Source organism: Hemiscyllium ocellatum, chromosome 5 (genome assembly GCF_020745735.1).
Source record: "Hemiscyllium ocellatum isolate sHemOce1 chromosome 5, sHemOce1.pat.X.cur, whole genome shotgun sequence".
Classification (NCBI taxonomy): Eukaryota; Metazoa; Chordata; class Chondrichthyes; order Orectolobiformes; family Hemiscylliidae; genus Hemiscyllium; species Hemiscyllium ocellatum.
This window is the reverse complement of record NC_083405.1, coordinates 116,567,461-116,580,118: the sequence shown is the minus strand read 5'-3', so window position 1 is coordinate 116,580,118 and position 12,658 is coordinate 116,567,461. Positions and strand designations below refer to the sequence as shown.

Below are 12,658 nucleotides of genomic sequence, written 5' to 3'. Positions count from 1 at the left end.
TTGTGTGTGTGTGTGTGTGTGTGTGTGTGTGTGTGTGTGTGTGTGTCATGAGTATGACTGAATATTTGGCTGAGTGGGTGTGCGTGTGAGAGTGTAAAGTGTAATGGAGTCATTTACAGTGTAGCATGTACCCAAGATCCCAATTGAGGCTGCTTCATGAATACCGCACTTGGTTGTCAACCACTGCTCGGTGACTCTGCGTTGCTGCATGTCCCGAAATCCATCTTGGAGGATGGTCACCTGAAGATCTGAGGCTGAATGTCCCTGACTGCTGAAGTGTTTCCCAACTGGGAGGGAACACCCCTGTCAGGTGATTGTTGCGAGGTGTCCATTCATCTGTTGTTGTAGTGTCAGCTTAGTTTCACCAATATATCATGCCTGGGGGCATCCTTGCCTGCAGTGTATGAGATAGACGATGTTGGCTGAGTCACATAAGTATCTGCCATGCACATAGTGTGGGGTGTCCTCCCATGTAATGGTAGTATCCATGTTGACACTCTGGCACATCTTGCAATGGTTGCCATGACAGGGTTGTGTGGTATTGTGGTTGATGTCCTGAAGGCTGGGTAGTTTGCTGCAAACAATGATCTGGTACCCTTTGTTGTCTCATAGAGTCATAGACATGTACAGTATGGACAGTCCCACCTGCCAGCACCCGGTCCATATCCCTTCAAACCCTTCCTATTCATATACCTGTCCAGATGCCTTTCAAATGTTGCAATTGTGCTAACCTCCACCACTTCCTCTGGCAGCTCATTCCATACATGTACTGCCTTCTGCGTGAGAAAGTTGCCTCTTTGGTCCCTTTTATATCTTTCCCCTCTCATTCTAAACCTATGCCCTCAGGTTCTGGACTCCCTGACCTCAGGGAAAAGACTTTGTCTATTTATCATATCCATACCCCTCTTGATTTTATAAACCTCGATAAGGTCACCCTTCAGCCTCCAATGCTTGAGGGAAAACAGTCCTAGCCTATTCAACCTCTCCCCATAGCTCTCATCCTCCAACCCTGGCAACATCCTTGTAAATCTTTTCTGAACCCTTTCAAGTTTCACAACACCTTTCCGATAGGGAGGAGACCAGAATTGCATGTATTATTCCAACAGTGGCCTAACCAATGTCCTGTACAGTAGCAATATGACCTCCCAACCTCTGTTCTCAATGCTCTGACCAAAAAAGGAAAGCGTACCATATGTCGCCTTCATTACCCTATCTCGTATTTTCCAGGAGTGGAGAAGCTATGCCATGCTCTTCGCAGCCTGTAACACATTATCGATAAGAATGATCACCTCGCCAAAATGTTCCCTGAACCTCCAATTCTCACCTTTAAACAACTGCTAAACCTTAACATTATTTGCAGCAAACTGCCCAGCCTTCAGGACAACATCGGCCACAACACCATACAATCCTGTCATGGCAACCACTGCAAGATGTGTTAGAGTGTTGACATGGATACTACCATTCCTCTGTCTTCGGGGCATGCAACAATGCAGAGTTGCTGAGCAGAGGTTGATAGCCAGGTTTGGTACCCATGAGGATAGCCTCAACTGGGATCTTGGGTTCATGTCACACTACAAGTGACTCCACTACATTATACACTCACTCAGTCACACAAACACAAATACACACATTCTCACATTCATACAGACCTTCTTTGATACACATGTGCTCTCTCTCTGTCATATACATGCACGCACATTCTCAAGCATAACCTGTCACAGACATATACTTCGTCACACTTGCGCACACACTATCAAGCATGACATACTGTTAGATGTACTCTCCCACACTCTCTCCTTCTCTTGCGCACACACTTGGACTCTCTGACTCACTTTCTGTTTCTTGCTTTGCGTGCACGCACACTCACGCGTGTCTATGGGGTGAATTTGTATTTGCAAGTACATTCTATTTTGTTCAAAAGATACAATCTTAGGCAGTCAGCCCATGTAACATTTGATAAATTTCTACTTTGGATTTAGAACTGGTCTGACTCAAAATTGGGATACAGACAGACTCCAACCTCACACCTTTAATGGACTATCTGAGCTGAGATGTCACTTTTTTTTTTAATACTGACAAAACCTTGTTGTCTCAGGGCTGTGACTTGAAAGAAGTTCTGGAATTTATGCATTAATTGAAATCTGCATCTTTTTAAGTGATTAAAGACTTAACAGCAATTTAGGTTTGTTCAAAACATCGCATCAGTGTATGACACTTTGATCTTTTACTATAAATTGTGTCCTATGATACTGTCCCACTAGTTACCTGACGAAAGACCTGTGGTCTGCAAGCTTGTACTTTCAAATAAACCTGTTGGACCATATCCAGGCGTTATGATTTTTAAACTTGAGCTTCATAAGAGAACTGCAGTGGTGTAAACTTTGGCTCTGATTTAAAAGTTAATTCTGTAATTGGAAGTTCGCAAAAGTAACGTAGTGTTTGAGCCGTAGAAGCTGATTGGCACAGATGAGTTTCTGGGAAAAATGGTGTTTTGGCTTGCACTCATCACAATAATTCACAATACCAATCTAAATGAAAAGCAGCGTTTATACTTATACAGAACAGCCTTGATTCTCAGAACGAGACGAGTGGGGAGTATTTTGTTCGGATAACTGAGTTCAGATAACAGATTGTTCGGATAATGGGTAGTGTTTTTATTGGACCTTCAGATCTTATTCAGATAATCCGAAATTTGAATAATGTTCAGATTATCGAGGTTGTCCTGTAAAAGGAAAGTGCTAATTGATTGGACTGATGTGGTGGTGTTGCCATGTGCTAGGTTGATTGATCAGTCAAGGCATTGTCTTGAGCATTGATTCAGGGATAGGGTGTCACCTATTTTATTGGGTTGAAACAGGTGCAATGTATACATGGTCATTTTGTTAATGAAGAGCAGAGCTCTATAAGTGAATATATTTCACTTCTTCCAGAAAGTGCAGGTGTGTCTTGCTGAGAGCCTAAATCAATCCTAAATTGCCTTTTATGAGCAAGATTGCAATGTAATACTGCTTTTTTTAAGCAAAAAAATCAACTACAGGCCATTTTACCTAATATTTTCCTCAGGAAAGTGTACCAATCTGTTGTTAGCTCATTCTTAACCATCCCTTTTACAAAAAGCATAGAGAAGTCAATATAGAAGGAAAGGAAATTCTGTTTGGTGTGCATGTTATGTTTTAAGGATGTAACTGGTAGGATTTTTAATGAAAATTGCAATAAATACCATTTCGTTCCATTGAACATGTTGCATTCTTGGATGCCTCAGTCTAATTGCAATGCATGTGACATATACCAGGTAAGTTTAATAATAAGCATATGGCCTGAAATGTTCCAGAAATTTCCAGCCTCTCAGTAAATAGTGGTTGAAAGGTTTTAGACAGTAGCATTCCCCACTGCATTTTTCCAGTTGTAATACATCCCTGAGCATAACCGAATCAATGCTGTCCTTTTCCCACAAAACTAAGAGGGCATTAGGTATTGATCTCAAGTTGTTTTCACAATGCAGACCTTTGCATGTAGGTCAGATAATACATCAAGACCTAACTGTTTGTAGTGTCCTGTGGCAATGTGCCAAGGTCCATCCTTAGAAGTACTAGGGGCAGGTGGAACCTCAGCACAAGCTTAAGAGGAGTGACTATCCCAAATAGTGAATGCCTACAGCTCAAAGCCTTTTTGTGCATATACCTTGTTGTCGTTTTCTGCTCTGATTGCTGTTGGCTCACAGACTCATGAGCATCTGCAACTTGTTCAAATTGGTCTGGACAACCAAGGAAAATAGAGGCAAGAACAAAATTGTGTTCTGCAGGAATGGGGCCAACTAATCCTTGTCCCCTTCACTGTCTGAATAGATTACCTGAAAGTGCTGGGAATATGGGTTGGAGCTTGTGCCCCATTTAAGTACACGTAAATAAATTTCCAGACAGCCCATTGCCAATCACCAAACTATAATCTAAAATGAAACTAAAACTCTTCTTCCCTTCCTAACTCTCAATATAGAAACAAATTAAACAAAACTATACATAGTTCTGTCCTCTTTAGAACCTGAGTTTCCAAATAATAAAGTATCACGAACCTTCATCATGTGTTTCTATCGAAGTAATTGAAACCTTGATCTTTTCTTTCCCTTTGCCCAATGAATTATTTCAAATGCTACAAAGTCATTTATGTTTCTTTGCACTTTGACAGGGGAAGGAAGATTTGAAAAATGTAACTGTTAAAACCAAATACAACTGTTGAATTTTCCAAGACCTTGAACAGGAAAATGTTTTGTCATTTACTGATCAAAACAGGGAGATTGAGGAAATGCTAAAAGTTGAAACAAAAATGGTTATAATTGGAGCAAGTCAGCAGGGCTGGCAGCACCTATGGAGAGCAAGCAGAGTTTGTCCAGTGACCTTTGTTCAGGACTGACCTTGAAATGTTAACTCTGCTTTCTCTCTACAGATGCTGACACTCCTGAGTTTCGCCAGCAATTTGTTTTTGTTTCAAATTCCAGCACATGCAGTTCTTTGGGTTCTTTTTGTTAAATGCTAAAATTTATTTTTGAAATGCATGATTTGGTTCAAAGTTGGTAACAAAGTGCAAATGGTGCATTTGGAAAATTAAATCTTTGAAGAATTTTATTTTGCTAGTCAAGGAAGTAGAGGGTTTTAAAAATGCCATTAGTGTCCTCAAACATCCGAAAGAGCTTTATGGATGTTGAATTATTAAAACTTGTGCTTTTCATACCCCTTATGTTCCAAAATTTAGATTTGTTTGAAACAAGTACTTGTCATCTTTTTACTTGGCCCTTTCCATTTGATATTTTGCAAGTTACGCTTTTGAATATTGTATTTCTTTTCTTTTGTTGAGAAAACAATGATTTGCTGCTGTAAGCTGTCAAGTGTAGTGTAGACGTTTGCTTGTGCACTGGACAAATGTTTTTAACTTGTGGAATTTAGGAATGACATTGTTTTAATCTGTGCTTGTTTCTTAAATTTTTTTATGGTTGCTTCCAGACTTCTGTATAGTTTGGCTTTCAATGCAAGATTCATGCGACATCTTTGGAATTTGATCACCTCTGTAACAACAAAAATGATCACAGGGTAAGAATATATATCGCATTTCCAGCAATCTGCATCGTTGAGCATCTTTAAACAGAGCATTGTTTACTGTTACCACCCATGCTGGCGAGCAGTTATGGCACATGAGTGGTTATTTCTTAAGATTAGATGGGTTATAAGACTGGATGTCCAGTAGTAAATAGGTAGTTTGAAATATTTTAAATTTTCAACAAGAAACAGAACTCAAGATACCGTAGCATGGTTTACTTGGGAAGTTAGAGTGAAGAGGCTTTTAAGGTAAAAATTATGAACCAGCAGGAAGAACTCCAAGTAATGACAAAGTAATATTAAATTCTGATTTTAATTCTGAGTGACTCTTTAGCAAAATGGAGACTTAAAAAAAACTATGCAATTCTCAATCCATCCACTAATGGGAGCCATTTCTCCACATCTGCTTTGTCTAGAACACTCGTGAATTTGAATAGTTCTGAACTTTCTCTTCTAAATGGAAACTGTCCCAGTTTCTCCAATGTATCCATTTAACTAAAGTTCCTCAACCATTGGTCCAATCATTTGCAATTTTTCTGTACTCCCTCTTTGTTGCCTTCACAACCTTGGTAAAGTGCGGTGCGTTGGACTGGACAGAATTTTCCAGCTGCAACTGAAGCATAACTTGCTTTTGTACTCTCCTCCTATTTGAAGTCAAAGATTCCATGTTCCTGATGAGCTCTCCCAATTTGTGCCAGTATCAATCATTTATGTTGATGCGCACAATCTGCTCTTGTAACCCTTTTAGGATTGTATCCTTTATTATAATACTGTATCTTTGTGTTTTTCCAACCAAGATAAATTGCTCCACGTTTGTCTGCATCAATTTTGATTTGCTATTCCAACTTGTTCCCCCTTTGAAGTACTGCACTTTTTTTCACAATCATTCCAAGTTTTGTATGGTCTAGAAATGTTGATATTGTGCCTGGTGTGCCAAGGTCTAAGCTTTCCACATATAATCAGAAACTTCATAATAAACCTTTGCTTAGTGTGGAAAAGCCACAATTTAACAGCACTGTTCCCTGTCATTCAACCAATTTGATATCCATGTGGAAACATAGAATATAGAGCAGAAGTAGGCCAGCTGGCCATTTGAGCATGTTCTACCACTCATGATGATCATGCTGAACATCCAACTCAATAGCCTGTTCCTGCTTTTTCCCCATATCCAAAGTGCTGTATTTAACTTCTCCTTGAAATCATACAATGTTTTGGTCTCGACTGCTTTCCATGGTAGTCAGTTCTACAAGCTCTCGACTCTGGATGAAGAAATTTTTACTAATCCTAGAATCCTGACAGGCAGCAGGTGATTCAGCCCATCAAATCCACAGTGACCCTCCAAATAGCATCATACCCAGATCCATATCCCTGCACTTCCCATGGCCAATCCATCTAACCTGCACATCTTTGGACTGTGGGAGGAAACATGGGGAGAATGTGCAAACTCCATAGAGACAGTGTCTCAGAGGTGGAACTGAACCCAGGTCCATGACGTTGTGAGGCAGCAATGCTAATCATTGTTGTGTTTCCACTTTGAACAGAATTTCCATTCAAGGGGCTGGAACTGCACTGCCATTGTTAGTAAGACCTGCTACTTAAAAATTAAGACTCTGAGCCATTCACTACTTACATGCTGACATCACACACTTAAAGGGAGGTTAACTGAAAAGTTTTACTTAACATTTAAAACTGGGAAATATTTGGATAAAAAGTATATTGGAATTTAGTAGATGTAACCATGTGATCTAAGTAAAGGTAGCAAGCAAGCTGTGAATGTCATACCTTCAGGTAACGACTAGTATCCATTTTTAAGGATGTGGAAGAATGCACTTAAAGAAAAACAATCAGCCAAAATGCTTTCACATATTTGTGTTGATCAATTTTAATCTTTTTGAGAGTTTAACCAGTATGGTATATAAAGGGACGCCAGCGAATGTTATATCCTTGAATTTCCAAAAAACATTTGAGAAGGATCGCATACTGATAAATATGTAAGATGATGGTTCATGGAATTTGGAATAATAGCTTGGGGAGATGAGCATTTTCAAATTGGGCCATTTTCAAGCTGGCTTGCTGTGATTAGTGGAATGTAACTGTTTGGAATCTGTTTCTGATTTGGATGAAGGCATGTGGCGTGATGTGTTAACTTTGCTGCAGATTCCAGTCGAATGAGAAAGACACAAACTGGGCTGTAATGAGATTTGGATAGGGTAGCTGAGTGGGTAACAAGCTGGCAGATTGGATTCCATGTGTAGAAGTGAGAGGTCATTAATTTTGGCAGTCGAGAGTAGAAAAACAGAATATCCTTTTAAAATGTGTGAAATTTGTAACTGTTGGTCTTCAGAGTTCCTTGTATGTATTTGTTTGTGCAATGAACACAAAGTTAGTACACAGGCCCAGCCAGCAACTAGGAAGGCAAATGTTGTGTTGGTGTTAACATCAAAAAGGATTGGAGTACAAACATAAGGTCCTACTACTGTGAAATCTGGCTTTACTGAGACCATATCTGGAAAATTGTGTAATGTTTTGGTTTCCATGGTTGACATAAGTTATACATACTTTGGAGGATGTACAGAGGTGGTTTATTTGATTGAATTCTGGAAGCAGAAGTTTGAACTGTGATGAAAGGCTGCATAATTTGGTTCTGTAAAATCCGGAATTCGGGGAGAAAAAAGAATAATCTTTTCGAAACTTGCAAGATTTTGAAGATGCTTGTAAGGTTCAACATAAAGAAATTATGCTCCCTGGCTGAAGAAGCTAGAAAATAAGGGATACAAATTCAAGGTGAGGACTTGATTGTTTGGGAATAAGAGGAGAAATTTCTTCATTCCGCATTGTGTACATCACCACATCCAATCTGAGATAGATTTTTGATGTCATGGGGAAATCAAAGAAAATGTGTAGTGAGCAGAAATGTAAATTTGAGCCAGGAAGTCTGCTGTAGTCATGTTGAGTGACAGATCTGAGTCAAGAGGTTGTATGGTTTGTACTGGTTTTTATTTCCTCTTTCTTGCACTTAAAATTTGTAAAGCTTCCAGGGACATTGGTAAGTGCAAATTTGACATGAGCATCAGGGAACTATTAGGACAAGTGCACAAGGATCTTCTCGAAGGAGAAGGAACAAGTAGATAGGCAGAAAGGTTTAAAACATGCCTTAGACAGCTGAAAGAACACTGGTGGGGCAGTAGCAGTTGGTGAATTGCAAGAGACCCAGTTTGCGAAGATGTGAAGACCAGTTGCATGAAAAATAATTAATTGGAGGTTACACATCTGTGGGGAGGTAGGCGATGGAGGGAACTAGACATGATTAGAGTTGACCCGTCCCCTTGTCTTGTATTTTGCAATCGAAATGTCAGATTGGTCTCTATTTGTTCTGTGCACTGCGTAATTACAACCCCCTCCAGCTTGCATGAATTCACTGCAATGAATATGCAATTATTGCTTGCCAGTGAGTTAGTCAGTGGATGTATTTGATATGTAAGTGGAAACTTTATTTGCATCACAAATCTAATTTTGAGCGAGCACTAATTATTGACATTGAGCCAGTGATGATGATGAACAATCATACCCATTGGTCATTGTTGTATGTTTGCACACTGAATGGCAGTGGTCACCTGGTTTACACAACGCAATTTCGAGCATTGTGACCATTTGTCATTTCCCTTGTGAAAGGCCAGACTCTCTGATCTTTGCATTAAGGAACTCTGTGTCGCTCCAAACTTGAATTCCAGTTCAATAAAATTTATGACATTACTGTTCTTGTGAAGCACAAAAGTTCCAAAAACCAGAATGGTATGCACAATACACTAAGGTTTTTGGTTTGTCTTTTAACCTATCTTGAATTGATTGGACAAAATCTTTGAATTTAATATGTTCTCGCTGCTCAGACTTGGGGGTGGGGGAGAAAAATGATTCTCTGAAATGCTAAATCATTACTAGCCATTTAAGAGAATCTCATTAAATCATCCACTCATTGCCTTGGCATGCTCCCAGATTACCACATCCATTCTTAATGGGAGCTCTGCCCTATTAATTACCATGTAATTTTATTCATTAAAAAATTCTCTGTCAAATGTTCTGAATCATATGACACTGGATAAATTTAATTTGAACCATTCTTTTTGATTGTTATACATACTACAAAAAGAGGTGTCATTAACCAGCTCGATGCTTAATTTTTGTCAAGTTTACTTAAGAGTGAGACAAAAAGTGGAAGAGTGTTTTCAAAGTATACTTTAAGGTGTTTGACATAACTATTGCTTTCTACATCAGAGGAAAAGTGGTCTTTAATTTAAGATAATTCCACACCCCTTAATAGGATTTTTATACTGGGAGCGTTTGCTCAAAGGACAGACAGTCTGAAAAATAATTCATTGCCCATTCTGTGGTGATTCTGCAGTAGAACAACTTGAGATAGGTTGCTTGGGAAAACAAATTGAAGCTGCATAAGCAAATTTGAGTTCAGGAGCTGAAAAGGTCATATTGCACACCTTTGTAACAAACCATCCCAAACAAGGTTGTGCAAGTATTGCTTTTTCCTCCCATTTGTGTTATCTTCCATGCAAATGGGGAAGATGTTCATACACTATTTTTCAACATATATTATGGAAAAGATATTTTCTTAGTCTAAAAATATTTTTTATGCCTCACTCTGACCTATTTGTTAAATGAAGGAAGATTGATTTCTGAAGTTTCCTCTGTCGTTAACTTAAATCAGGTTTGCTTTGTATGCATGCATGTAATTTTTGAAAATCTGCTTGATTATTTTCTGAAGTTACGTTAGTAATGCTATTTTTTTTGCATCTCAGGTCGATGGTATCATTACTTCAACTGATCTCTCGAGGATCTCCAATGTCACTTGAGGACTCACATCGGATTATACCTCTCTTTTACCTCTTCAGTTCCCTCTTCAGCCATTCCCTTATTTCGGTACATGACAACGAATTCTTTGGAGAGCAGACTCAAGGAGGTAACATTACTAAGTCGAACCTTGTTGCTCAAAGTAGATTTAGTTTTTAGATTACTTACAGTGTGGAAACAGGCCCTTCGGCCCGACAAGTCCACACCGACCCGCCGAAGCGCAATCCACCCATACCCCTACATTTACCCCTTACCTAATACTATGGGCAATTTAGCATGGCCAATACACCTGACCCGCACATCTTTGGACTGTGGGAGGAAACCGGAGCACCCGGAGGAAACCCACGCAGACACGGGGAGAACGTGCAAACTCCGCACAGTCAGTCGCCTGAGTCGGGAATTGAACCCAGGTCCCTGGCGCTGTGAGGCAGCAGTGCTAACCACTGTGCCACCGTGCCACCATTTGTTATGTTGGGTTTCCACTGCTTGTGCAAAATATTCTAAAATGTTTATGCATATCCATTGCTGTGAACAATTATTTTAATACCATTATTGCAATATTTGGTACTATCATGTCCCTGGTGAGAAATGTAAACTGGGAATTGAACCTGGCAATCTTGCTGACAGAAGTCGCACTTGAGATGGTCTTGTGCAAGATGCTTTGGTGAGTTGCTGCAGTGCTTTCGAGCCAAAGCATTTACATGACAGGTCAATGAAATTTGGTTGATTTTGACTCCTGGAATGGTAGTTCATAGTGATGAAGGTGAATGTCAAGGAGAGATTGTTAGTTACTTTTTATTGGAGGTGGTCATTATATGGCACATAATACAAATATTACTTGTCACATACCTGCTAAAGTCTGAATGTTGTCCAGGTCTTGCTGCATGTCAGGTACAGACTGCTCTTATGTTATCTGGGGAGTTGTAAACCAGTTCTTCTCTCTTCCCCACCCTGTCCCTCTGAAAAGGAGACTCAAACTGCATGCACTATTCTAAGTATGGCCTCACAACACATCATAGCCCCTGTACTGAAAACCTCTTGCAATGAAGGTCAACATTTGCCGCCTTTACTGCCTGCTGCACCTGTATACCTACCTTCGAGCTACTGGTGCACAAGGACACGTAGGTCCTGCTGCACATACCCCTCTCCCAATTTATAATGTTTAGGTACAAATCTGCCACCTTGTTTTTGCTTCAAAGTGAATAACCCTGTAGCCAAATTATATTGCATCTGCCATTGATTTGCCCACTCACCCAACCTGTCCAGATCATGCTAAAGGAGTTCTGCATCCTCGTCACAGTTCACCTTCCCATCCAACTTAGTATCATCTACAAACTTTGAGATATTACATTTTGTCCCCTCATCCAAATCATGAATATATATTGTGAATAGCTGGAGTCTGAGCACTGATCCCTGTGGTGTTCCACTAGTTACTGCCTGTCAATTTGAAAAGGATCCTTTAATTCCTATACTTTGTTTCTTTTTTGCCAACCAGTTTTCTATTCATTTCATTACACTTCCCTCATGCGCTCGAATCTTGCACAATATTCTCTTATGCAGGAATTGATCAAATGCTTTCTGAAGGTCCAAATATACCGCATCGACTGGCTCCCCCTTGTTGACTCTACTAGTTATATCTTCATAGAATCCCAATAGGTTTGAAAAGCATGATTTTCCTTTCATAAATCTATGCTGACTCTGTCTGAGTCTGCTGCTGTTATCTAACTGCTCTGCTATAAAGTCCTTGATAATGGATTTGAGAATTTTCCCCACTACCGATGTTAGGCATACTGGTCTACAATTCCCTGGTTTCTCTCTACCTCCCTTTTTGAATTGTGGAGTAACATTAGCTACCCTCCAAACTGCAAAGACTCATCTAGAGTCAGTAGAATCCTGGAAGATGACCACCATAGCATTCACTATTTCTAGAGCCACTTGCTTGGGTGCTCTAGAATATAAGTTATTCACCTGGGGATTTATCCGCCTTCAATCCCCTCAATTTTTCCAAGACCGTTTCTCTTCTAATATTGATCTCCCTCAGCTCTTTCCTCATGCTAACTCATGCATTCCCTCGTGCGTTCCTTGAATGTTTGCCATTGCCTGTCATTTCCTGAAGTAATTCTCCCCAATCTATCACCGCTAGCTCATATCTTCATGGTTTCCTTTCTTAAGACTCAGCACCCTTGTCTCTGAATCAACTATCTCACTCTCCATCTTGATAGAATTCTTAATCATGTTATGGTTGCTTATTTACAAGGGGTCTCGCACAGCTAGATTGGCAATGATTCCCTTCTCATTATACAGTACCTAGTCTAAGATGGCCTGCTCTCTAGTTGATTCCTCCACATGTTGGTCAAGAAGGCCATCCCAAATTTCTCAAATTCCTCCTCTATGGCATTGTGGCTAATTTGATTTGTCCAATCTATGCGCAGATTAAAATCACCCATGATCACCGATTATTCTCTTAGCATATACATCTCTAATCTCCTGTTCAATGCCATTCTTAACATCGCCACTATAGTTTGGGGGTCTGTTTTTTGCCCCTCGGTATTTCTCAACTCATACTGACTCCATATTGTCAGGGCTAATATCCTTTGTCAGTGTTATGTTAATTTCCTCTCTAACCAGTAATGTCACTCCACCACCTTTTTTCCTTTTTGCCTGTCCTTCCTAAATACCGAATACCTTGGGGCATTCAGTTCCTGTCCTTG

General features: G+C 39.9%; 1 protein-coding gene across 4 annotated transcripts in view; it reads left to right on the top strand.

Moving 5' to 3' along the window:
- The window catches only part of ube3c (ubiquitin protein ligase E3C), a 164,558-nt gene that overhangs the window by 54,219 nt on the left and 97,681 nt on the right, over positions 1-12,658 (top strand). For all 4 annotated transcript variants that reach the window (XM_060825127.1, XM_060825126.1, XM_060825128.1 and 1 more), the window contains 2 exons: positions 4,995-5,081; positions 9,896-10,056. In XM_060825127.1, the coding sequence (XP_060681110.1) occupies positions 4,995-5,081; positions 9,896-10,056 (248 nt within the window). The remainder of the gene's footprint in view (positions 1-4,994; positions 5,082-9,895; positions 10,057-12,658) is intronic.